This window comes from Phaethon aethereus (assembly GCF_964289735.1).
Source record: "Phaethon aethereus genome assembly, chromosome: 18".
Classification (NCBI taxonomy): domain Eukaryota; kingdom Metazoa; phylum Chordata; class Aves; order Phaethontiformes; family Phaethontidae; genus Phaethon; species Phaethon aethereus.
This window is the reverse complement of record NC_138594.1, coordinates 7748256-7775716: the sequence shown is the minus strand read 5'-3', so window position 1 is coordinate 7775716 and position 27461 is coordinate 7748256. Positions and strand designations below refer to the sequence as shown.

Here is a 27461-nt window from a genome sequence, read left to right as displayed (position 1 = left end):
AGTAGCTTATTAAAAGTTGATGTGTGAGCATTTGAAGTATTTTTCCCAGTAAGTTTTCCTAGCAATATGTAGGAAAAAATTATATTCAGATCACCTATAACATTACTGGTTTTAAGTTGCTCCCTCTTCTGTCTCTCTGCTTCCATGTGGTACCCAGCTGCAGCTTGCCTTATGACCCTGTAGCTGTCTTCCATGGTTGGTTTTTTTATTTCTGCAAAGGCTTCTGGTGTGCTTTTCCTCCCTGTATGGCGAGCCTTCTGTGCAACTTGTGCTTGTGGCCTTGCCTTGTCTTTGCAATGCAGAACAGAGAGTACTACATGACCTAAGACATCTTTATGCCTCTACTACACACTGGACTTCTTAAGTTTTTGGTTAAGAGAAAAGCTTTTTTTTTTTTTTTTTTGCTATTTAAAACTGCTATAAGATGAATTGGTAATTTTAATGTTATAAAATGTAAACACTGATATATGCATCCGTGAGCTCCTGAATACTGTGAAACACAAAGCTGGTAAACCAAGGTAGCAGAAGATGATGGTGATCAGCACAATTGCAGAGTGCCCGTAAATAGTTTTCTATGCTGCTGACAGATTGTAGGACCTGGTTATTAAGTATTTGATGAAGACTATGAATATTTTATAACCTATGAAATAGTAACAGAAATTGGGTGGCAATGAAAAGATAGCATGTAATTTTGGTTGGTACTGTTGCTCGTGTGTCCCTATTGCAGTGTTTGTACCTTTGTGGCTTACAGGTGAAGATACCCTTCACCGATGTTCAGTCAAACCTAAGGATACCAAGACTCTCAGTATTCACGTGCAGTGTTGGCAGGCAAGTGTGTGAAGTTAGGAAAGAGTGAAATAATTCATATTTATGTTAATCCCAAACAAGCTTCTCTGAAGTGGTTGGCGCTTAGTTGATAGTGATTACACAGAGCAGCCTAGATGGGGTGCTTGACTGATGGGCACTGGACTAACATAGTGTCCTTCATGTTTAAATGTAGGCTGTAGACCTGTTCTGTTTTGGAAAACTGCTTGCACCCTTCTTTGCTATGAAGGGCTGATGTATTGTTTCCTACATGCTGCTTGAAATTAATGTCTTTAAAAGAGAGAAATCAAGGAATGACTGTATATCTGTTCTTTCTTGTTGAAGAAAGAACTTTGCTCAGGCTTTTAAAAAAATTGTGGAGTCTAACTTCACTTTTTTTGTTTAGAAATTCATTGAGTTTGAAGATTCTCAAGAACAAGAGAAAAAGGACCTACAGACAAGAGTGGAAGCATTAGAATCACAAACTCGACAGCTTGAACTAAAAGCAAAAAACTATGCTGATCAAAGTAAGTAAAATATATTGCTCTCCCTTTAAGTGGTATTAGTGCATTTTAAATTTAGTTCTGTAAAATGATAATACATATGCTAAATATCCATGCTATCAGATTCCTGTATTTGGCAAGATAACTAGGTTTAACTCTTGTGAAAGTTTGCTTTCCTTAGAATTAAGGCAAATCATAAGGTTGTGACTCATAATCTGATTCTTCTGATCTCGTACTTGTTGATTTGCTTTTCCTTTTCAACCATGATATTTTCATGTTTAGCAACTTGTTCAGGAGATAGCTAATTTTCTTTCCAATAAAATGTTGTCTGTGCTAAAAGTAAATGTGATCTTTGGGTTTAGAAACACTACCGGGATGAGAATACCACTGATGATGATTCTCATTAGCTTTTGTGTAACTTTTGTTGGATTAGTTCTGAGGCATTTAGTTCTTACAGAAAAAAAGTAAAGGAATAACACTTCCTCTTTTAGAGATGTACTGTGTAATTTACAAAAACTTGTGTAAGTTTTGGTAAAAGATAACAATGATCAGTATTCCTAAAATACTGAAATATACAATGTGAATATATTGTAGCTTAGCTATTCTGCTGGTCTGCTCCTTATCCAGGTACATAGTCATCGAATGAAACTCTATCACCATTTTTTCTACTTCTGGTTGAGTAAAGGCGGGGGGGAATACTAAAACACACAAAAATCTTTGCTTTTCATTTCATCTTCCCCATCCCCCCAGTCTTAAAGTGAAGATGAAAGACCTGTGCTGCTAATGATGGATTAATTTTTTTTTTGTGCTCTGAGTCTGTTAAACATGCAATGAAGGTCATGATTTTTTTAGCACAGCATAGAAATAACAATATGAATTAATATGAACATCTTTTGTCAAGCTTCTAAGCTAACTTCTCTCAACATAAGACTAGCATGTCTATTAGTTAATATATAGCTTTTATTCCTGGGCCATGCAGAAATGTAAAGTAAGACTGTATCAAGCCTGATAAGGTTGAGGTAAGATCAGTTTCTATAAGCAGAGTGTTGGTGGACAGAATAGCCCCTCTTCACTATTCTTTCTTCCTTTATTTCTACTCGACGGCCTTTCCTGCCCATAATGCAAGAAACTATAGCTCTCTTCTCATGAACTTGAGATAGAATAATCTTCCTGTAAAGTTTCATTTTCAATGGCATGAGTGAGTCTATATCAGGATAGAAGTATTAGTGCACTAGTGTTAAGATTAATGTACACTGCATACAGAGCTGAATGTCTCTGAAGTTTGAACTATCTGAACAATGGAAAGTTTTAATTTTCCTAACACTACAACTTTTTTGAATAAGCTCCTTGATTCATGGGTGGTTTAGAATGCTGTTGGCAAATCTTAGAGGCATGTACTTCCTCAGGTCCATTGCAGTTAAAATGTTTTCAGATTCTGTACAGACAGTGATGGAGGAACATTTCAAGCAGTCTTATCTAGTGAAAGCCAGGATGACTGATTTCCAGGAGTTTATCTTTATAGACCAGGTCAAGCTAAAGTGGATAATTGTAAAGTGTATTGTAGAGACTTGTATCAGAAATGCTATGATTCTTGTGAATGGAAATGTGTGTGTGTTTAAACACAGCAGAAGAGGGGAAAAGAAAACATTTGAACTAGAGTTGAGTGGTCTGTTTTGGTAACAAAGGACACTGTTTCCAGAACGCCTGTGCTCTAAGCCCACAGCCCAAACAACTTGTTAATGGGACACCCTGTACTCTGACAACAGGATTATGGCATCAAGACTGCATCATGTTGTATATACCATCACTTTTTCTGTTAATACAATAAAAAGTACAAATTAGTTGCACAAAAAAGAAAAATCATTTGGATTCCTGGCAATGTATGTGGCAGCATACCTGGAGTTTCTCTTACAGTAATTGCAGTTACCATATACTGATGTGCATTAACACCGTTTTATATTCTGTGAATCTGTTCATGTGAAATTCTTTTTTTTTGCCTTGAATATTAAGCCTTCGAATAAATGTATGATTTTGAACTTTTAATTGCATTGTGTGTATATACGTGTGTGTGTGTGTGTATATTTCATAATAATGAAAGTATTTGCATGAGAAACTCAATTGTTCCAGTAGAACCACCGAGTGTTGGCTAGAACTACTTTTTTTATAGCAAATAGTGTTGTTGCAAACAGTTCTCATAACATAAAATTCTGATGTTAAAGCGTTGACTTTTAAACAGTTCCAAAATCTTTTTATTGGAGAAAAGCCTTTTGTGATGGCAAAAATGTAACTTTGGAGAAACAATAGGGCTGTGTGGAACACTGAGTTTTGCTTATGATTTGGGTTGATAACTTGTCTGGGACAACATGAAAGACTGCTATGAAGATTTGACATGCTGCTGATGCAGAGCAAGATCAAAGGGGACATAAGCACAATTGTTGAACACCTAATGAATATTATGCAAGTGAACTGGCTTGGGTTTTTTTTAGTGCTCTAAATTTCTAGAGTATGGAAACCATACAAATGTACATGTTCTTGAAGTGGTCTAACGCTACTGCATTATCTTGTTTTCTTTTTTTATAGGCAAGGCAATTTGTATATCCTACGATACCAAAGATACCAACGTGTCACTAATTCACTGGGTGCAGATACAAGTCTTCTAGCTATATTTCTTTTGCTCTTCTACTTCCTATACTACTGCCTGTGCATTTAAATTAGTCTGTGGTATTGCCAACTGTTACCACGTCAACATTCAAAATAGTGGTAGTGTTATCATTGATAATGGGAATTGCAAACGTCTGCCACAGAGCGAGTAAGCAAATAAAACCTGGCTTTGCTGTTTTGTGTCAGAGTGCGGAGTCTGAGGTAGCAACATCAGTTTATGACATGATTAATAGTTTAGAATAGGAAACAGGTAAGACCTGTGGTCCCATGTAGCACTTTAACTACAAGACTTTTTGCTTCTTGTAGAGAACTTCTTGTGCTGTATGCGTTCTTCCTCAAATAACCAAGGCTTGTGAGAACAAGCCTTGTCCATTAAAATGTTGTGACTTGTTCTCTTGAACACTGTCCATCCTGAGCTAGTGAAGACTAGTTAGCCCTGGGAGAGGGTGGCTCTTCAGTTACATGGTAGGGTTCCACACGATTGTATGTGTTTAAACACACATGACAGTTAAAGTTGCTCAAGAAGCCATAGTTTTGTTATGTCTTGGATTATAAATGCTTGGGTTTGCATTTTTAGTGATTGCCATACTGAAGAAAATTTTTTTTGCACTTAAATTTATCCTGTGGGGTTACGTTCATAGCCACATATTCAACTCGCTGGGTTGGAATAAATCTGCCCTTGGAAATTAAAGAAGTGAAATATTTTTTCAAGCAGTTACGAAGTTTCTGTGGTTCACTGACCTTCCCCCCTCCGCATTACGACCTTAAACAGTTGCTGTCAGCTGCCTTCTAGATGAGTGAACTACCGTACTCTGCTCTTTCATCAGAGGAAATGGGAAGAGGGAGAGATGGCAGCATGACCTGGTGGCACTGCTGGGCGGATTGTGAGCCACAGGAGCTGATGAAATCGTGAATGGCAGGGGCAGATGCACACTGAGTTACTGCTCTTGCATGATGTATAGCACTCCGTCCTGGTATTTGGTGGATTGTGGTGGTTGCCTAAGTCAAGTTTGCTGCCACAAATGGTGCAGCAGGTTGCATCTTGGGATATTTTGGTAAACTTACAGAGAGCAGAGGCGTAAGGGTTTGAGACTTCTATTTGAGTGTGGGAACATGCTGCAGTGACGTGGCTCTTTTGGCCCGTGATCCATGTCCTCGTCTCACTTTGCACTGCTCTTCTCCATAACTTTCCATGGTTTGCCTCTGCCCTCATGTTGGTGTGTGTTGGCTGTCAGCACTACCTGTGCAGGGAACAGAGGAAAGACAGCACCCCTGCTCTCAGGGGCCTGTGGCTTGTGGAGGTTAAAGCAAGTTCAATATCACAAAATTCCTAGAGATTTGTCTAGGGATGATGTTGGTACAGGTAGAGTTTTTAGAAGCTTTTACTGTTGATCTTCAGAAAACCTTTACTGAGTGTGAGCAAATGTCTTTTTTTGGGTTTATGACTTGACTAGACTTTCATGGATTTTTATTTTTTTTCTCAACAGCAGAGGGCACCTCTGAATATTGTGGAGGGCCACCAAGTGTGGAAATCCCAGGTTTTCAAAAAATAAAGGTTTAACACTTCTCTTCTCCTTCCCTTCAACTTCAATGATGTGTCTGAGGCAGACAGCAGTCTTTGATATAATCTTAAACATTCCTTAGAAGAGCTCGAATATATCTGACTTTCACATTATTCCAAGTCTTTGCTGTGGTGAGACCCCTAGCTCTGCTTGTAATTAGTTTGCAGCATTAGAATGTTTCAAATTTCAATCCTGAATCCGGAAAACTACGTACTTAGTGCTGTTTAAAAACTCGTAATAGCGATAGGCAGCTCACTTGCCCAGCAGTGCTCCACGGGAGCACATGATACTGCTTTGGGTACTGCTGGTCTCCAGTTACCAAAAGGGATAAGTGCCTTTCAGGGTTCACGTGATGTGCCGCTGAATTCTGTGGGGGCTACGGAGTTTTAATTTATTGTCCTTCCTTGCTTCCCTTTTTGGGAATGTCAATTCTTTTTATGCATTGCAGGCTGTAAGTTAATTAATTTTATTGGACTAAAAGACAACTATAGTGTATTCTGACTTACTACAGGAATGGAACCGCTTTGGAGTATGCTTTCTGGAGGAATCATTCTCAGAGTAGCCTATTTACAAGAGAATCTGAAAAACACTATGTCTGTATGGTTGAAGTGCTTTCTGATGGAGGTGGTAGGCTGTGGGAGTTTGAAAAATTTAGTTCCTTTTCTGGATCTGCTGAGTGCTAATGTACAACCAAGTAACATACTGCATTTGACAGGACAACCAAGGCATAGATATATTTCCATACTTGAGTTTATCAAACCTTAGCTTTGTAATTTATGTTCAAGTTAGATTATATTTGGGGAAAACTACATATGTTAAAAAAAAAAAGACACCCCCAAAAAACCCAAAACAAAACACCACAAACAACCCCCCACCTTGCAAAAAAAACCCCCCAAACAACCAAGAAACAACTCTTGGTCTTCAGAGCTGCAAATGTTGTGATACAACAGTTGGGATGATTGTATTTCCCATGTCAGGTGACATCGTGCAGCAATTGATATTGCTTGCTGTAGGTTTTATTTGGGGTATGAGACAAACATTTTGGCAGCTGACCTAAAAACATGCGGATTTGTTTTCCTCGGAAGCTAAATAGAACTATTTCTTTCACTGGCTTCAAGAGAAAATTGAAGACCAGGTTCTGTTATAAATCTTCTGCAGATATTAAGTTATTTGATATTTTATTTTCATCTGAGCTCCCCAGATACCAGCATTACTGTAAAGTACACCCAGGTAGACAAGCTCGTGATGTGTAATCTGAAGGCACCCAGTACTCTGAGATACACCTGCATAGAGCTGTAGCAGCAATTTAACGCAGACCTGTCTAGTTGAGAAGGAGACTCTAATACGAACTTCCAGCTGTGAAGCTTAACATAGTTTTGAGATTTGACTTAGAGTTGCATATCTGCACACATGATGGTGTAAATAATTAAACTGGTGTGGAATACATCTGTTGGTAATGCTATTTCTTGGTATGGCTCAATGGTAGTGTTTATTCTTAAGGAACACAAAGCTTTTCAATAGATCCTTCGAAAGAAGTTGAAAAGTTAAGGTTTGTTCAGTGGGGTCTGGATTGTTCCTACATGTTTTTCAAAGACTGAGAACAGCAGAACTAATCTTATTTCCAACAAAGGAGGAACAGAACAGCTTGACTTACTGTCTTTCTTGATTAACAGATTTGGAGCTTGCCGTTTGCCACTTGTTTCTCATCTGCATTGGCTTGTTTACAAGGCTGATTCCCCCACTCCCCTTCCCTTCCCTACCCTGTGCACCAGCTGTCCTTTACTAAACTTGAAGAGTCTTTCTATAAGGAGAAGCACGAGCATCAAAGCATCCCGGAAAGGAAGGCGTTGTGTCTGACTAAAGCGTTTCTGGGTTGTTTCCTGGCTACCTTACGTTGTGAAGTTACAAGAGTACCTGCCTTTTCTGTGCTGGTGTGGGAATCGGTGGCCCACTAGGTGGAGCAGAGGGTACGGTTAGCTCAGGAGATTGCACCGAGTCATGCTGCAAGACTGGAGGCCAAAATAAAATGGAGTAGAAAATTAGAGCAGTGATTGGCCTGCTTTAAACTCGTCTATTAATATACCTGAAAAAAGTGGTGAGAGGAGGTTGAAATCCACTGACATATAATTAACTGCTCATGTACGTCTTTAAAATTAAGGGAGTATTGTGCTAGTGGTTTAGGTGTTGGAGTTTGGTTGTTACAGTAATTCCATTGCCGTAAATGTTGCAGTATACATTCCCGAGTTGTCACTGGTTATCTGGCTTCAAAAACAATTCCAATCTGCTGTAGCTTCTGTGTTCACACTGACTTCATGTTGGAGTTTCTCAGAAAGTAACTTGCTTCAATAGCCAAATGTATAAATGAAGCATCCCACTGTTTTCAAAACAGTCAATCAATCGAAACTTTTCTTAGTGAAACACTGTTATGGCCAGAGACTAGGCGAGAAGAAGTTGGTACTAGATCCAAATGATTTTTGACTTGATTTTGGGTAGAAGTTGACTTGTATATGTCCTTGTTCATTTGAATCTCAACCTGTGTGAAGGATGTCCTGGCATATGGTTGTCTTTATATTAAATAATTGTAGCAGAATGTTTAAGGAGATTTTTTTTAAGTTTTAGGTCAGGTTTTTGGTGATAAATTACAGTGATTTGTGTGTCTGAGACGTAGTGGATACTCGAACAGTCCATAAGTGTCAGGAATAAGACAATGCAGCTGTATGTGTTGATATTTGCTATCAACAGAGCATTCTTGACAGCTAAATTATCTTCATAATTTGAAGCACCCTGCTTTTTAAACTGAGAACTAAACCTATAGTTCACAGTGGTAAGAGCTTCTTGAAGATGTCAGTCTTGCCAAGGAGTCGAATTTACCACCTGTTTTACAACTTCGTTTTCTGTGCTTCTTATTTCCAGGTCTTATCAAACAAGTACTTAATCTGAAAGTGATAGCTTCAGTCCCTGTTTCAGTCCATGGTTGGAAGTGTGTGCTCTGTAGCAACTACGTAATTGGTCATAAGGTCCTACTGGATCATGGGATCGATTGTACCTGTTTTTAAGAATGGAGCTGAATGAAAGCTGTCTAAGGAGAGCTTTCAGATAGTCTTAGTGCTAGGAAAGGTTCATCAATGAGCTGGATCTCTGTCCTGGCTTGTGTAGCAGGAACTTGTAATTCCTCTTGAAGGAATCACATTGGTTGGATTTGGCATTCTAGCAGGTCTGTTTCTCTTTCTCCCCCTCAGGCTTATCAGCAGTTTGAGGCAGAGGACAACATACAGATGGAGGGTGTTCCAAACTTGGTAAAAGCCATCAGACTTGGGAGGTAAGCTCTGATTTTTGAACAGGCAGGGTGGGCAGCTTTGCTGCCTAATTCTTTATAATGCTGTCAGGAGGCAGAAACTCCAGAGGTTTCTTTCTAGCTTGCTGTAATATTTAATCTTCCATTTTAAGGTTTGATTAGTTTGATTTGAGAGAACTTTGAGGATTGGTACTTCAGGTCATTGAACACGTTTGGATATTGGTAGTGCTGGAGAAGGTTGCAGGTAGACCTTGGGTGTCAGTTTGTGGTGGTGTTCCCATGGGACGCTTTCTCATCAGCCTAAAAATACTAGAATATTTACATTTTATGCTCATACTTATGATGCTAAAGGGAGAGCTGTAAAATTTTTCCATGTAGACTTGCAACCATGTGTAGTGAAACTTTTTTGATGTGTATCGTATTTTGCACATGTAATACCTTACACAATGTAATCTTACAATGTAATATCTTCTGTGATGTAACAAGGACATAATGGCTTTATAAAAATGTGTTACAACAGGAAATGGACTTTTTGCTTTTAGGATCTATGTCATGAAACTGATTTTATCTACCTATGAGCAATTTGGCATCTTGGAAAGAAGTCTTAGACTGAAATACCAGAGGAGCTTTTTGTATTGTTACTTAAATCAGATTGATGGGAACTGTGTCTGGTTGCCACTTTGCACACCCAGCATGTGCTAGGCAGTGCCAGCACCCAGCTCCATTCCTCTGGGGGAGGGTGTTATCAGGGTGGTGCCAGACTTCCGCTCTTTTGTGTGCTGGTGGAGTGAAATGGAACTGGTGACAATTTGGTTTCAAATGTACTTCTGGGTGCCAGTGGAAGGCTTTTTTTTGTCTCCCATTTAGTTTCCTGTTACTGCTGATGGGTGTGTACCTTTAAGAGCGACTTAAGTTTCTTGAAGGTTTTGGGGACAGAATCTGGTGGTCTTGCTCAAAATTCTTCTGGCTGTTCTTCACTAGGTTCAAGTGTCTTCTGTGTTCCGGTCTATGATGATCTCCAATCCTCGGGGAATATCTGATCTCTTCCACAGTGTTTAATTGGAGAAGAGAAGCGAGTTCTGTTGGTTGTTGTGTCAAGATCTTATCTTTCGTGGGAGGCATGTTTTGGGTAGAGTAGATTTCCAGTGTTGTGTATCACCCTGCTGGTATTGGAAAAGCCTGTTTTGAGGACTGTTAATGTGGTGTCTGTTGAGGGTAAGTGTAAGCTTAGTGTACATCCACTTATGACCTAAACTTCTAGCTGTAGGACTGTAACGTGTTACACAACTGGAAACAGCTTCCAGAAATGCTCAGTGTCAAATATGTAATTTTCTAGGGCCTTCATTTTTTTAGCCTTTGTATGTTACAAAAATAGTTATTTAAGATCAGATTTAATGGAGATATCCTCCTTGGCTGTGTGGTAGCAATATCTACGTACGTTTATCTTCTAAGACTTGAGTTAAGGAACTGTTTAAAATTGGGCTACAGAAGGAGAAAATGGTGTGCTTCATTATGGAACCTCAACCGTTGTGAAAGCATTGTATCCGTAACGGTGGGAACTGCTTTTGTGGATTTCATGAAGGTAGGTTACTGTCAGCTATGAAGAAAGAAGGGTGTTTGTAACACCTAGTGTGGCATTAATCTTCATTAAATGCACTGTCAAGTACATTTCCCAGAATCCACCGGATAAAATTAATCGCTAGGAGCCAGCGTTGGACGCAGCGTCTAGACACAAGCGTACCGCACAGCGTCAGGGGGCATTGCTGTGGTTTCTTTGCAGGTTCCTGGTGAGGCTGCGTGGAACCGTGACTTCACTGTCCAGTGTCAAGCAGCGGTGTTTCACCAGCAGGCAGCGTGGGCGCAGAGCTGCGGCAGGGCTGCCCGCCTCTCGCAGGGTGCTTGGACACTGTTTCTAGGAGAAGGAGATGGTTTCACAAAACACGAAGCCGATTAGTCACGCGGTTTGCGCTTTCTGATTTCCAGGCTGTCCTAAAGCAGGTTTAGCACGGCGGGAAACTTTCCCGGCCCTCGGTCTGCGGAGAACTGTGACGCAAAGCCCGGAGATGGTGGATTGAGCACAGCCGTCGCTGGATGGGCTGTGGGCAGCTAAAGCTGCTAACTGGTTACTGCTAGGATGTCTCTGATGGTCAACTGTTCCAAAATGTAATTATTTTTGACTAGAACGCCGGTCAGTCTAAGCTAGTGGATAAAATTTGATTTGTCATGTCAAGCTGTATAACTATAAATTCTGACACTTGTTTCTGTAGGCACTAACCACAAACTTCCATATAACCTCCCTTTAAATGTATGAGGAGGCTTAAAATGTTTGTTGCCTAAAAATAATAAACTAAAATCTTCCGTTCATTAAGTATTTGTCTTGCATAGCGCCTCAAAAATACATATGTATGTATTGTGCTGTAAAATATATTTTTATATATTGTGCTGCAACGCTTGTGCACCACTTTCTGCTATTTGACCCAAGGAGCTTTTGTTCAGTCCGGTAATGGTGCAGAAATGAACGCGTTCAGTCTTGCATTAGTATAAATAAAATTTGATGTGATACTTTTGGTCAGATATTTATAGGGGGAGTGCAAAAGGTTGTGTCAAGGAACTTAATGTTCGTACAGGAGCAAGATTAGATTAGAAGCTAAGAATGTTTACACAGATTTGAGAGTAGACAATTATGTATTTTGGCTCCAGCATTTGACTCTGGCAAAGATTTTTTTGTTTGAAATGTACTTACGGTAAAATACTGTGTCAAAATACAGATACATGGAGTAAAAAAGTGGTATATTGAGAATTAATTTTCAGAAGACCCAGTTGGCAATATGAAAATGTGCAAATGGCAGAGAAGATGCTGGCATTTGTCTTCAGGTGATGTGTGTTTGGCAATGAGTCTCTGGGGATGGATAACTATAAAGTTGAAGTTTCCCAGGGGTATTTAAACATGGCAAGTAAAATAAGAGAAGCTCAGCTACAGAACTTGAAACACATGCTTATGTCACATAAATATCGTGCTCAAAAATACCTGAACAAAAAGATGGAATTCACATCCAAGCACCAAAAAATGTTTTCTGTTTGAATGGAAAAAAATAATTTGTGTGGGGAAAAAAAAGTTTGGAATTTGTTTAGTTTTTCTGCAAATTAATTGCACAGGGATATCACAGTTTGTTCCAGCTCATCTCCTCTTAATATGAAGTGTCTAAAGTTCTACATCTGCTAGATGTATTTTTGATTTCTTGGAATACCTACAGAAATATTCAAAAGTTTTTTGTGTTTTTCTTTCCCTGAAACTATTGCCTTCATACTCAGTGTAATATGAGTGAAAGCCAGCAGAAGTCTTTATTTCTGTGCCACAATTTATGACTTGAAGCTATTTTTAAAAATACCTTGGTTACATTTGTCCTAGTTAAACACCTTTGGAAACTGTGTGTGGTTATGTTTTAAGAAACCAATGTAGAGCCTTAACTGGAGCTCACAGCTCTGATCCGAGACTGAGTCTAGCTACGTGACGTGGCTCTCATCTCTTCCTACGGTTGCTGTGTGCACATGTGAAACAATCTGGATTTGTGTGAGCAGTAAGCTGTCCTTGAACATAAAAATCCCCTCTCATTGGCCTAGCAGTCAGCTAGGAAAAAGATTATTTGAAGAAGTGTATTCTTGCAAGGACTGCAAATGGTAAAGTTGTGCTGCTGATGATGTTCTTGGGAAGCTCAAGTGTTGAGAGTTTAAAAACACAAGAACCAACTTACTTTTTTATTCTGCTCTTTGCTATTCGCTATACTCTCATCTCTGATGAGGTTGCCTAGTCCTAGGCAAGTCAGTCTCATTTCTTAGAACTCTGAATTTTAATTTTAATTCTTTTTTTTTTTTATTTTGTCTTCTTCCAGTTAGCAGACTTGAGGAGAGGGAGGCAGAACTCAAGAAAGAATACAATGCACTTCATTCAAGACATACAGAGGTAGGTCACTATGCGAAGAGGAATTTAGGGTATCTGTAAAAATTCAGATCTGTGGAAAACTTTGTTTTGTCAGCAACTGGGAAAATGATTGGACATTTTGCTTAATTTACTGATGCTTGGATGTCTGTATTGTAATGTTAGTTGTAACCAGGCTTCATTTGGCTATGTAGGTTTTCTCATTCACATCTAAGTGTCTGTCTCTCCATGTTAGTTTGATTATACGTTTGTCAGTTTTATAGCTTTGTCAGACATTCGTAAGTCTTAAAAAATAGGAATTTGGTTTTTTTATTTTTCAAAGGCAATTCTTCAAAGCACACTAACAAACTTCAGAGAATTAGAAATGAAATTGCAATCTTGGTACTCTTTCCAGCAGTTTTCTGTGTTGGTTTTACTTGTACCATGGCAGGAACAAATGCCTTCAAAAGCTGGCCTCCTACTGAGATTAATGATGAAAAGTCGTCCCTGTCGTATTTATTGATAGCTATTGAAAACAGTATTTGCTTATAAAGGTGGGACAAGTTTGACTTTGTTAAATTAGAGCCACACTTTTAAAGTTGGTTCTAAAACGTAAAGGGGCTTGCAATGCTTTGAGTTTTAGTAGCAGGTTGTCTTTCCCATGCAGGAATGCTTACTGCCTGACTAGTACACTTACTTCAGTGAGGAAATAGCTAGGGTCGCTGAATAATTCTGATTAATATGAAGTCCCGATATTGAGCACAGTCCTTGTCCTTACTCTGATTGCTTTGCCTTTGTTTGAAAGGTCAGATAACTGTTTTTAGACCATCGCTAGCAAAGAGCGGAATGCAATACTGACTGTTTGTAGTTCAAAAAACCACATGTGGGGAAAGGGAAAGAAAATACAGATGTCAGATTTGGTTACCTTTAATACTTTCTTAGCAATCTTAAGATGAGTATGTTATACTGACAACAGCTGAAAGTGGCTTGGAACCACAACCAGCGTGTAGCTCAAGTATTGCGTGACAAGATCTTAAATAACAGTATTCATAGATTTACTGAAATCCTAATGTATTTAAGATCACCTTTGTTACTAAATAGTTGCTTTAGAATGCTGCATCTGTTGAAAACTGGCAGTTAAGTAAAATGAGAAATGACAAAACTTAATGCTGCCCACTTAAGTTTTACATCCTTTTGAATTGGAAGTACTTCAGAGTACTGTGTGCTTGCAAAGTTTTGGTTTATTTTAGTTAGAACCTATGGGTACTATCGCAATAGAAATGGCACCAGTTCTTACTGAATCCTGTTTTGCAGAGTTCAAGATAACTAAATGTATTGGGTACCATTAATTCAATGAAATGCTAATGAAATGTTCTGAATATCTTTTTACGTAGGTTTTGCTCCAAAATGGACAACAACCTCTGCTGGTTTGATTCCAATTTATTAAATGTTTTTACACCTTAAATTCACTTTCTTTGGTGTAGGGAGAGGTGTTTCCTTGGGCTTTATCATTACTGAGGTGACTATGTCCTTTCTTCATAAAGAAATAAGCTGCAATGCAACGTGGTCTATTCATACCTCTGTGCTGCTTAAATCAGGTCTCACGTTTTCTGTGCCCTTTCCTTTCAGCATGATTACGTCTTTTTTTCCCAGTCTCAGCATTTTTTTTTCCTTTTGAATGTTTCACCTCTCTCCCTTTGTTACATAGCTTCTGAAACCAAAAACCTTTACCTTAGGTTATTTTTGGGTTTGCCTATGAAGATTTTGATCTCTGTCTTTAGGTGACAAGTGTGTGTACACATTACTAGAGGTACCCAAAATTCTCAGGCCACCAGCTGGCAGCTGACAAAATACAACAGTACATTCAAGAAAGGACATGGAGAGTTGATGGGGTGATGGGTTTGTGGGCTGTGAAAGCTCAGCTCTGGGCTGGGAATAGCTACCAGGGGTGTGATTGTTTACAAAAGGTTGTGAGTCTTTTTAACAACTAAGTGTGACTAACCCTCAGGAAGTTAACTGGATACTCCTTATCTTTTGCAAAGACATTTTTGAGCACAATTATTAAGAGACTTCCTGATGTACTTTAGTCATAGACTGTCTCGGGTCAGCATTTTAATGCTGGTATCTGGTGTGTGTTTAAAACCCAGGGACTGAAATCCCTGGGGACTGGAAATGACAGTCTGATAATAGTACCCATCTTACCCATCCCTTATGTGGTTTCTTGCTTCCCTTTCTCCCGACAAATTCCAGTGGTTTAGGTCTGTGTAGTAATTTTTTTCTTTTAAAGCACCATATTTTGGCAAATATCCAACCTACTTTTAAGCATTAAGTTATCAAGTTTTTTGGCTTAAATACTTCTATCACAATACTTGTTTCTGAAATCTTTCTTACTTCCATGTTTTTCTAGGAAGGAATACTCTTTTCCTTCTGGATCAACTTCACCATTGTCTTTGCAAGTGATCCATCTCTAGTACTTACTGAAATGGCAATTGTTTTTCTTTCAATTGACCAAATAATGAACAGAGCATTAGAAAGATTTTATTTTTTTTAGCTCTAGGATGTTGGCAGTGATTACTTTGACAGATGTCGTGTTAAAGATGTGACTTGACTGCATTTTCTGCAATCTTAATTTCTAGCGATTTTTTTCTATTCTGCCTGTCTCCAGTATTTGCTTCCCTCCGTTCCCCACCTTATTCTTTAATTCACAACTTAGTATTTCAGACTTGGATGTCTTTCTCTTCCAACTCTTGACTTCACTGAGGCTCTGTACCCATGTCCTCTTTCAGCATTAATCCTACCTGCTTGTGGCTACCTCTTTTCTGGAAATCCCTGGCCAGTAAACTCACTGGCTCAGCAGCTCATGGGAATTTCACCTAAACAGTTTCAGTCAAAGTGGATCAAGACCTGCTTAAACTGATAAAGCCGTGGGAAGTTACACCAGAGATGCGAACGTGAGAACTGAACCCCTCACTCACAGTGTGTGTTGAGGAGCGCTCCTCGGAGCTCAGCCTGCCAGAGACAGGGCTCTGCATTGCAGCTCCGGACACCAGCCTGCCCTCGCTGCTGAGGCAGCAGGGCTGCCTTGACTTCTTAAAGCTCTGGGAAGAGGCTTTAGCCTTCTTCACCCTTCTCCTAAATTAGCCTTTATCTTTCTTGCTGCTTTCTGTAGAGTGGGAGATGAGCTAATGGGTGTGAGTGGAATATATCCCCTTAAGCTTCCTCCTCTGGTTAGTCTGTGCTTGTGCTAACTGGCTTGATTTTAAACGGATTAAGGTATGATAACCTGAGCGGTTGTGTTGGCAGATTGGAAGGTGGCGTGTAGCTGGGTGTTTGTAGCAGGTAGCAGCGAGCATAACGTGTTCAGTCACAGTATAATGTGTGAATGCAGCCTGAACGTGTTCTGACATCCACGTCATGATTCCCTGCTTAGTTAACATGCTCTGGTCCCTTGTCTGTCCTCTGCTTGCAGCATGTTTTGATCTTGCATTGATCTTTGCTCTAATGCTCAGAACAGATGCGCAATAAGGCAGCATGCTGAAGTTCCTGAATTTGAACTTCTGGAATTTAACTATGTAAAGTCTTGTTTCCGTCTTTCTCTGGCTATAGGGGACCAGATGCAGGAAATGATCGTACAGCCGCAGGGACAGCATGCTAGAAAGGTGAATTGTTGACAGTGTAATCCAAAAATCTTTGGACCTTTGCTCTATAGACTTAGAAAGGATTTTATTACTCAGCTATAGGTTTTATCTCAAATACTGTTCTGATTAATAGAAAATGTACTTCTTATATTGCCTGTACAAAAGCAGTCTTGTCTTCCACACATACCTGTTAGTGCTTTTTGGCTTTTCGGCAAAGAGATGATGCGCTGCTGCTAGTGACTCTTCCAGAGCAAACCCCCTGAGTAGTGGGTAGAGGGACTCATTTTCTTTTTCTGCCTAGTTAATGGGGCACACCTCATAACTGCAGCACTGGCTTTTTAAAGCTTCGGCTGCAGACTGTTTTACTATTCAGTTGGGAAACTGAGGCAAAGCAGTACATTAGCATCTACCTGAGAGTTGACTAACATCTGTGGCACTTCTCTGCACGGATTTCCAAAATAAAACTTTTTTCTCTCTTTTAAGGAAATGCTACTTTTTATCCTTTGGGAAAGACAAGGCTAAGATAATTCGATATCTCTTTCCCTGACACACAGAGTATGGGCTTAGTTTAATGAAGCATAATTGGGCCATGGAAGTTTCTCAGTGTTTTGCGCTGATACGATGTGACAGAACAGTGAGCCTCTCTGGCATTGGGAATGTACTTTGTCAGGTTCGTTTGGATAAACAGATATCCCCAGCTAGTCCCTGCACAGGGAGGCAGGAAGAGAAGGCCAAGTGGAGATGTCTGGTTACAGTTGTGGCTAAGCAGGGTACCAGTCATAGTGTTTTTGAGATTAGATATCTGTTCTTTCTAAATCCTTGTGCTGAGCATTAACAGCTTGATGTATAAAGCCTAGATTTAACATCTTTATGTACTATTGTATCTGCAAGCAACATCATCTTATATGTGGATAAAGATACATCGAGCTCATCGGGGGAATTGATGCTTTTACTTAGGTGACAAGCTCACCATGAATCCTTAGAGGTAAAAGGTAGTTACATGGAAGTATGTTTAGGACTTTTGTACTGAATCAAGGAGATTCTGGAAATGTCGGTAACCTTAATAAATCTAGATTATGTGGGACATGGAAAGATCTATATAGACACAGTTGGTCACACATTCCCAAAGGGAGGAATCCGCAGAATGAACAGCGAGGGCTGTGGCCCAGAGCCTGGTCTGGCAGCGAAGGAATTACTAAAACCTGTTCTGGGGGAGTTAAAGCATTGACACAAAAAGGAAGGAGTGAAAGAGAAAGGAAAGTATAAGGGGTATGCTCGCAACCTGGTTAAGGAAAAGGTGCAGGTACAGTAACCACAGCATGGCATATACACGTTTGTTTGTGACAAAGAAAGGATCAGGCTTGTGTATGTTGGGAGTGGTCATATTTGTAAGGGCAGGAATAGACACTACTGCCAGGATGTTCATTGTCTTTCACTGAAGGCTGAAGCTTAACATATAGAAAAACCTGTAACACTTTGTACAGTTACAGAACTTGTCACATGCTGCATGAGGAAACCAATCTGAGTATTTTTTTGAGATGGAAAGACATTGCATTGCTGTCACTTGCACTCGCAAGGAATGACTTTCATAATCATCTTGTAATGTCTGTAAAAGCTCATTATAGTCAGTTTTTACATGTTGTGCCCTAAAATGGGCTTGCACATGAATTGTGAGGTGCTGTTAACTACATAAGGTAGTTCTTCCAAGTTCTGAGTTTATCTTTAATCCCCTCAGCTAATGCTAATTGAGCAATGTATTTAATCACAACAGTGCTGAAGTGGTCTGTATTTATGATGTCTTCTTTGGAACAATTGATCATATCCAAAATATTTGTGGACTTCAGGGGCAGCAAGGTGAGCTGTGAGTAGTAAAAGGTTATGGATGATTAAATATTGACTGCAACTTCTATTGAGGAGAAGGTTAGTAGATGTAGTCCTTTATCGTCTGTCCTTTAGACTAAATTCGGTAAGAATTGTGCTGAGTAGAGAGTGATTGAATCCATTTAAGTCTATTTTAAAATTGTCAGCAATATGAACACTTTTTGGATAGCTGAGTAATCTCAAAACATAGCAAAACTTTTGATCAGATGTTGAGCACTGAGAATTCTAGTGTGTTAATTTGTTAGGCTTTTTTTATCAGTATGGTACTTCAAGGCTATGCTGAGACCTGGAGTCATTTAGATTGAAAATATCTCTGGAGGTCATCTGCTTCAAGTCCCAGTGGTTTTGGAGGGACTCCTCAAACTTTTATTGTAGTTGAGCAGTTACAGTGAGCTAACTTCACAATAAGCTATGGTATTTAATTTATTTCAACCTTTGATTAACTGATTTCTGGCAGTTGAGAATCCGTGCACCATGACTCTACAGCACCAGCTCTGTAGTTGTCCTGTCCCCTGGGGACAGAGGGAGGGTGAGGCACTTTTCTCCTTGTGGACTATTTTTTCAGTATTGTCAACTTTTACTCTTGGGATCCTGGATCAAGGCACTGTGTGGACTTTACATGGTGGTAGTACTGTTTTTCTGATTTTTTGCGACGCCAAAGGCATATATAGCTTGGATCTGTGGAGGAATTGCCATGTTGCACTGCACATGACGCACACACTTTGTTTTTCATCTTATTTTTGTGTTGCGATAGCTTACGTACTTTATGCTGAAGACCTACAGATTTGCTTGTCTTACCATCAGCATCATTTTCATCTGTGGAATGGTACTAAACTACATAGTCCTTTAAATTGACCCGCCCTCTAGCCTCTGTATGTGGTTAATTAATATGGTGAGACATTTCAGAAAACAAAAGAATAGGCTAAGTGGAGGGAAGAAAGTAGGATAAATCATGTACTTTGCAAAATGTGAAAGTTTTACTGACCCTATTCTCTTTTTTCCCCTGTGTGTTAGTTGTTCTCTGGAAAGGTACTTGTTACTCGGCTACTGTTCAGTAGCTAAAAAGCACCCCAGGTGTTCTGTTTACAGTTTTACTTTGAGAAGCCAATTGGTGTGCTGCAAATTGCAGGTAGGACAGCTTTTGTTCAGTACTATCTCCCTCCCATGATCAGGGAATACACTGACAGGATACAGAATGGTCTAATGTGCATTTCACGGTTACCCATTGTGTTTTTCCTGGAATGTCTAAATTAATTTGGATTATAATAAACCTGTGTAAAGCTACGCATAGGAACCATTGGAACACCTAATTTTGGTTGCTTGATGGAGGCAGAAAAGCCAAGAAATGTGGATAGTTAAAGGCAGAGCCTTCAATTCTTTTGATTGCTTCTGTGTATGAGTAAGCATTTAGAAAATGCAGAAAGCAAATGAGGTGGTCCTGGTAAAACACTGCATTTGTATCATTTTGCTGGAGAAAAAATTTTGTAAGCTTTTGACAACAGTTAAAGTATATTATATAATGTTTCTCTAAAAATAGGCAGATTTTTTTTTCTGTTCTGAAATATATTAATTAGCTCAGGTGAATGCTGAGAAAACCAGGATCTGTACGTAATCAGTATATACCATATAAGTTACTGATTTATAGAATATCCATCAATCATGATATCTTAAGCCAGTTCACTCTACCAAAAAAATCTTAGGCTAAGAATATATATTCATGTATGGCTAATTCTGGCAAGCAGTGTTTGTGGAGAAGCTGATACTAACTGAAGTTTGTAGCATCCAAAGGTCAAGCTTACCGGCCTTGGCTTGACATCAGCCCTGACTTGAAAGTAGCATGTGGGTGGAGGTTTCCTGGTCCTGCTGAACCCAGTCCTAATGTAGGTAACTGCCCCCAAAGTAAAAGGTGATGTAATATTGGTTGTACAAATGCCTGTTGATAACAGTCTTCTAGAAGTGTGCGCATACCCTTTCTAGAATAGCAGAAGCAATTAGTTTTACAGAACAGGTATTTTTTTCTAGAAGAAGCCTTTGAGATGTGACCTGAATGTGTCTCAGGAAAAAAGTACACTAAATTCTTCTGCAGTACACCTATGAGTTCGTTCTTTCTTTTATTTTGTTTTGTTCCCAGTGCCTGTTCATCTGTGAACCTGAGTGCAGAAATGCTAAGAATACCAAATGTCATGTAGGCTTCTCTTCAGGCTTTCCTAGTTTTCATTTCAAAGATGTATGTCCAAACTAACCTTACGGAGTGATGCAGTGATACCCGTTACTTCTTCCCATGCACGTCCCGGATCAGTTACATCTGGGTAGCATCATCCTTTGGCCGATTGGAATTGGGGTTCATTAAATACATCATGACTGCAGGAATCAGCATGTTGGCCTGTGGCTGCCTCTCTTAAAAGAAAGAGAGCGAGCAAGCAAGCAAAGCTCTTCTGGAGTGCTAAAAATCCACAGGCACTCAGTCCTTTTTATGAGATGTTAGTCTAGATAATTGAAAACCAAAGCTTTCTGGATTCTCTAAATGTGAAGTTAAATTTATTTGGAAGTAAAAAGAGAAGAGATGCTGACTTTGTATTTCTGTCTATGGAAATAATCTGATTCATAGTTTGTAGATTCATTATATTTAACATTTGAGGTGCATATTGTCTGACCTCTGCAGTTAGGTTATAGTGAAATGTATCGTGTGTCATATAGTAAATTTTAGTATCTGTTGGACATAGAAGTCTTAAACAGCCTCTGAAATGGATTTGAACATGGCACTTCTGGTCAAAACCCTTTTCTGTAATGTCACATGCACTTTGTATGCCTTTAGGATGTTTCCTGTGCACGAATGCACAAGTAAGTTCCCTGATTTTTTTTTTTTTAATTATTTATTATGGGCTTCTCTTCTGGTTTGTGGTTTTATAGACTGTATAATTTTGCTTCTTTCTCTATCTAATTCTTTAATGTTTCTGAATGCTTTTACTGTTTTTAGCATTACAGGGGAAGATTATACTCTGTTGGCCAAGAATTATGCAGTTGTAGTAAAAGCAAATGGTATTAAATATTTTTTGCTGTTTCTCTTGTCGTTTTAAACAGATGATTCACAATTATATGGAGCACTTGGAAAGAACCAAACTTCATCAGCTAACAGGGGGAGATCAGCTAGAATCCACAGCACACAGTAGAATTAGGTAAGCTATTTATTATGCGCTCACCCTGAACTGAAAGAAAAAAAATCCATTCATTTGTGTTTGCAAGACTTTGTTCTTTAATCCTCCAACAACGGTTTGGCTGAATCGGAAAGATTCATTGTATGATTGGAATGCGGTAAGAGAACAGTGTAGAAATCGGTAGAAAGAGGCTTTTGCTGTTGTAGTGCTAAACGTTGAGATATACTTTGTGCATTAGCCTTAAACAATTTCAGCTTTTTTGAGAGTTTGCATTCGGGTAGGCAGGGAAAATGTCAGCAGCTGTCCCGAAATAACTGATACCTGCCACGGCTTTGTGTACGGGTTGATGAAGGTGCGTATCGTGGTACCCATTAATTCTAAGGGCTTGACGTGAATATATTATGCAGATTTTGAAGCTTTCTAGCCTATGAACTCTGCGTGGAAGGAGGGGAGAATAACTCCAGGGCTGGCTGTGTCTCTGCGTCGCTGCATAGATGCTGCGAGGAGCCCGGCGGCTCCCGGCGCGAGGGGGAGGAGAGCGGTGATGTCATTGCTCTGGAGCTGCTGCAGAAGAGTGGAAAGCTGCTGCTGATGGCATTGTTTTTGTGGCAGCGGCTGAATGACAGACTTTGCCTACAAAGATACACCCTCGGCCCCTGTGTAGCCTTCTTGGTTCCGGCGTTTCACCATGCCAGCACAGCGCCATGAATCCTGGATGCATGCTGCTATTTGTGTTTGGCTTCGTTGGCGGGGCGGTGGTCATTAATTCGGCTATCTTGGTATCTCTCTCTGTTTTGCTGCTCGTGCACTTTTCTATTTCTACTGGTGTGCCAGCTCTGACGCAGAACCTACCAAGGATACTCAGGTACTCTGACCTACTGAACCTTGGCTTCATGTGCTCTTTTTTTCTGCTTTCCCTTTTCCTTTCAATCAGAAAGAGCAAGGGTAAATTAGAGATGTAAATATGTATGGATCTCAAAATCTTTTGTAAACGTGATGTTTATGGGGGGGGATGTGGCAATATATTTCTTTATGCACTCAATTTCATTGCCTGTTATTTAAGCAACTACGTGGTCAGTTTATGTATTTTTTTAAGAAAGCTATTACATTGGTTTATTGTAACCTGCAAAAAAAGCTGTGATGATAATGTCGTGCATAAAGCTGACATTCAGGGTATTGTCAGGTACTTGGCTGATTTTGTATAGCCATAAATGTATGCAGTCGGAGGCTTTGTACTGTTAAATTTCACTATTTTTTAATCAAAATAATTATATAAGAACAGTTAATTGGCCTTCTGCTCAAAACAACAGTAATTAGTTGACCAAATTATTTTAAAAATCTGATTATTGGTTGGTGGGGGGGAAAAAAAAAATCTTTCATTATTTAAGCATTAGAGCTCTTAAAGCCTATTCACTATTGTTCAGCCAAATGTTATCCTCTCCTCTTTTTCTGTACTTGCATGGCAAGCTGCCAACTCTGTCTGTCCCCCCTCAAGTTACGTTCCGTTTGTCCTAGTTGCCTGGAGCGGTAGCAGAGATGCATTAGAATATTGTGACCAAAAGTAATCTTGACATGTCTTAGCGCTATAATTGCAAATGGAAAACAGTTGAAAAAGTTTTAAAATGTAGCTTTCTGACCCGAAAACTTGACATACTTTAACTGTGGTTGTAAATTGAATAGTAAACTTCATTTAAAGAGGTAAGAATGCTGGAAATAGTGTTCTCTGAAAGAGGCGTGTGACTTTCTCCTTAATACATGGTGCATGTTGACTTTGTACGGTAGGGTGTTTTTAACTTATGTCTCTGAGCACAAAAGGGTTGTTCCAAAGATTTAAAGCCAATCGATAGGTAAAAGAAATACCAATTGTTAACAGCAATGATAATAAATATATCTGCATGAGTACTTAAATTTATTTTATTTTTTTATATTTAAAGTGTAACTCTCTATAGGCTGATCTAGTTAGTAAGGCTGCCCTTGTTCAAAAGGGAGGGAAAATCAAACCCAAATCAAAGAACAAAAAACACAAAACAAAACAAAAAACACAAAAAAAACCCACAAAAAACAAAGCACAATATTGAACTTCATGTTCAATAACTTTTATTAGACTTTTTATAATTAAGCAATCAGATGTTTTAAGAAATAGGGTTTTTTGTAATGTGCTCTTGCTTCCCTGGAGTCCATTTAATGGATTTGAGGGGCTTTGTGAAGCTATGCTTTTTCTTGCCCCTAGTAATTTGTTGGTTTAGGAATTACAGGAATTGGAACTCGGTTCCTTCATCTTTTATTAATTTTAAAAAAGATAAAAATATAGGATGACGGAATCTAATTGTGGAAGAGTTCTTTCTATTTTTTTAACACTAGTCGGATTTCAGAACAGAGCATCTGGTTGCTTATCCTAAGGGTTCCTGTAAATGCTTCAATATATCACTTCAGAATATTAGTTTAGGCTTTTAAAACACGTGCCTGCCTTCTGCTCACTGTTGTATTTTCAGATATTTCTTGGACATTGGAGGAGTAGAAGGGTTTCTTTGCTTTCCAGTCAGCAACCAGTGAAATAAGTTGAAATTGCTTCAGTCTAATCAGATAATTTATTTTCATGCAGACATGCATTTAATAGCCTTCATTTCCAAAATAAGCCCCCTTTTCAACCTTCCTTTACCCTGTAATCTTGCAATGCACCCAGACTGTGTTTTAGTGCATCAAAATGGGTTCATAATGAGCTACTCTGCAAAAAAAAAGCAGATGTCAGTTGTGAACTTTCTGGTACTCATTTTGTTTAAATTCTCTCTTCCGAAGACTGCAAAGAAGATTAAGCTTTGCGGCATATCCTGCAAGCAAGCAAGCCTGTCTGCTCTGAGCCATTGCTCCGGGAGGCGTTTTCCAAAGCAACGGGCCCCTCACAATGCATGCTTTCTCACCGGCTTTCTTCTCCGCTGAAGGGCAGCTTTTTTTCCTTTTTTTGTTGCTGTACTACTTAACCGATGAAACGGTTTCAGTCTGTCTTTTAACATAAGCTCAGATTATGTGGCGTGTCTTTTGTTCCCGCACGCATTAGAGTTGTGGGAAATCTAAAGAAAAGCAGAACCTGTTACAATAGCGGAAATCGTTGGAATCAAATTCTGTTTAGTTTTGTGGCTATTTTTTGTGGAGACTTTTCAGCACAGTTAGTTTGCAGATGCTGGGACAATATCTGATGCTTTTTATTTTGTAACCCTGACTGATTTTGCTTTACTGGCTTTTATGCCGACTTTGCTCTGCTAAACTATTTCCAGATTAACAACCAAACTTGGAATAATATTTATGAAAGGCCACAATACATGCAATGTGAGAACTAGTCGCAAAGATTTTTGTGGCAAGGAGCATCTCTTGTACACCTGTACTGGAAAGGTTTATGCCAATTAAATTGCTTGAACGTGGGTTTTCCGGCAATGTAAAATTTACCGAAACGAGTTTACTGCTTAATCGCTAACCTTCTTGACTACCTCTTCTTCTGCACGTACTAATTCTGCATAGAATTCTGCCTAGGTTGTCTTTAATGTGTGAAAAGCCTTGCAAAAGAAAGTATATATAGTTGTGAATTGACTTTTTCTAGTGCTAAAATACGAGATCTCTCAAATCTTAGTATTTTGTCTGGATTGTCTCTGCAGGGGTACTTGCGGGCGATGCTTTCTCTCAAGAAGCGTAATTTTCTGCCATCACCTGTGCACATTTTTATCATCTGTCTTTAGTATACTTAAAGCTGTGCTAGTTGATTACAGTCTTTTTTTTTCTGTATTTGATTATTCTGATTGAACAAATACTTTGCTTTATCTCCATTCTGTGCCTGGCTGATACTTTTCCTTTTCAGGGCTGGCTGTAGCATCCTATGAATTGCATTCTGCACAATGTTTTTGTCTCTTGCTAGCAGGAATAATTAATCTTTTTGTTCTCTGACAGCAAGATTGACTTGGATTTTTTTTTTTTTTCCTGAGGGTCAATATACGAAGCTTTGGAATTTGCCATAGGGAAGTGATAAAGGTAGCAGAGACGGTGAGGAGTGGGAATGCAATAATTTGCCTTATTGGCACAAGCTTTTGTGCAGCTTTAGGGCAAAGTAGAGTGTTGAACTGATTTTGGTCAAAACTATGCAATGTTTGGCTGGGCTAGTTTTAACATCGGTAATTCCTGGACCCATTTTTTTTCAGTTATATAAATGCATGTAATTCCTGTGATCTTCAGAAGAAAAATACCATAAATTTCGCGAGGAGTTGGACTTTAAGCTGATTGTTTACAACTTTCCCAAATGCTGCAGTTAATGATTTAGCTGTTGACCGTTTGTAGAAGTTACGTGGTGCTGTATCTTGCAAAAAAAAAAAAGTGCAACATGGTATTTTTAAGAGTATTTGCTGAAGACTAATTTAGTCTGAAATAAGGCAACATTTTCATCTCATACTCCTGTTTGTGTTCCACTTCTGTAAAACTTGTTTACTATAGATTAGCTTTAGTGCAATCAATAACTGCTGCTTAAAGCCATGGTATAGACTATTTGCAATTAATGTGAAATGAGGAATTATGTGCTGTAATACAAACAGTGTATGCTGCATTGTATATTTAATAGAGAGTAGCATATGAATGTTTGAACCGATAATTTTACCACTTCCCTGCTGATTTCAGAAGCATCCAGGAAAATATATTGTGTGATGTCTGAAATGGCTGATGAAACCTGTCTCTCTTTCAAGCAGAAAGGAGCGTCCGATATCACTGGGCATCTTCCCATTACCTCCAGGAGATGCACTACTTACGCCCGAAACACAGAGAGAAGCGGGGGAAACGCCTGGGTCAGAGCACTGGAAATTCCATGAGCTAAGCCAGCCACGGTCCCACACAAGCCTGAAGGTGAGCGTGCAGCTTGGCTGCCTGGTGTGGTGGGAGGAACTCCCATAAACAGATAAGAGATCCTTGGTGGGGAGAAAAAGTAAATTGAAGGGGAGGAGGGAAACCCTTAAATTGTATTTATGTAAGCCAAGTGTGTTGCTTACTCAAATGAGCTTTGAGGGATCTTATTTATTGGAAGAAATGGAGTTTGGGTTGCGTTTTCCGAATGAGTGGTAGTACAGGCTAGTTCTCCTCTTACTCACAGGAGTGGGTTCGTTCTTTCTGACTAAGGACCGTTTCCAAAGGTCAGTCACTTGTTCTTTCCACACTAGATATGCAACTAGTGTAAACAGGTCTGATGGTTTAATATTGCTTTAGAAGGAATGCTGTGGTTACTACACAGGCAGTACTCTCAACGCAGCCTCTGCCTACTATCAGGCGTGTAGCGTAGGTATACCACAGAGTTGAGAATGACCTAACTTTCCTAAATTAGCCTGTGAGTATGATTTCCCTTACATGTAGGTTGGCTATAATTCCTGCAATTGTTCTGTGTTCCAACAGTGAGAGGGTGGCATAGAACAAGCTGCAGAAATGGAAAAATGGGGGAGTGGTGTTGGAGTGTGCTGAATCTGGCAGTCGGGACTATGGTGCACTAACAACACAGCGGGAGGAGGGATCTGCAGGGTGAAGAACTCCAGAATGTGTAAAGCCTCCCTATAGGTTGATGAGGTTTTTTTGAAGACTATGGATGCACTGTTATCTTGGAAAAGGCATACAGTTGAGGGGAATTTCCTCCGAACTGAACTTAATACCTAGCAGGGGAATATTAAAGTGATAAGAATTAAAAAGCTATCCAGAAATAATTGAAACCCAGATTGTTTTGTTTTGTGGGGGTTTTTCTTTTTTTCTTTTTTTTCTTTTTTTTTTTCCTAGAGGCCATATGGAGATAATGGGAAGTGTAAGTAATGGTTAATTATAAACATATCAAAGTGACAACAAATTTTTTGGATCTAAAAATTTGTCACTTAAACTCTTGGCTAGGACCATTTTTGTATCGTAAATTTGTCCTATTCCCTTTTCCTAACCCAATTAACATCAATAATTGGACAGACTTTAGGAGAGCTCTCTGAAATACAACTTAAGTTATGAGTAAGGGTAGTTGGAGATGGGGTATAAAGGGAAGTCTCTGATC

General features: G+C 39.2%; 1 protein-coding gene across 3 annotated transcripts in view; it reads left to right on the top strand.

Annotated features, from left to right (window-relative positions):
* SPAG9 (sperm associated antigen 9) overlaps window positions 1-27461 on the top strand; it is a gene marked incomplete at its 5' end in the record, with an annotated part of 63298 nt that overhangs the window by 5533 nt on the left and 30304 nt on the right. The window contains 4 exons of one of the 3 annotated variants that reach the window (XM_082008229.1): window positions 1211-1331; window positions 12716-12786; window positions 21342-21436; window positions 26137-26290. In XM_082008229.1, coding sequence (XP_081864355.1) covers window positions 1211-1331; window positions 12716-12786; window positions 21342-21436; window positions 26137-26290 — 441 coding nt within the window. Of the gene's footprint in view, window positions 1-1210; window positions 1332-12715; window positions 12787-21341; window positions 21437-22119; window positions 22281-26133; window positions 26291-27461 lie in introns of those variants that run through there. The other 2 variants (XM_082008228.1, XM_082008230.1) reach the window with 2 other exon arrangements.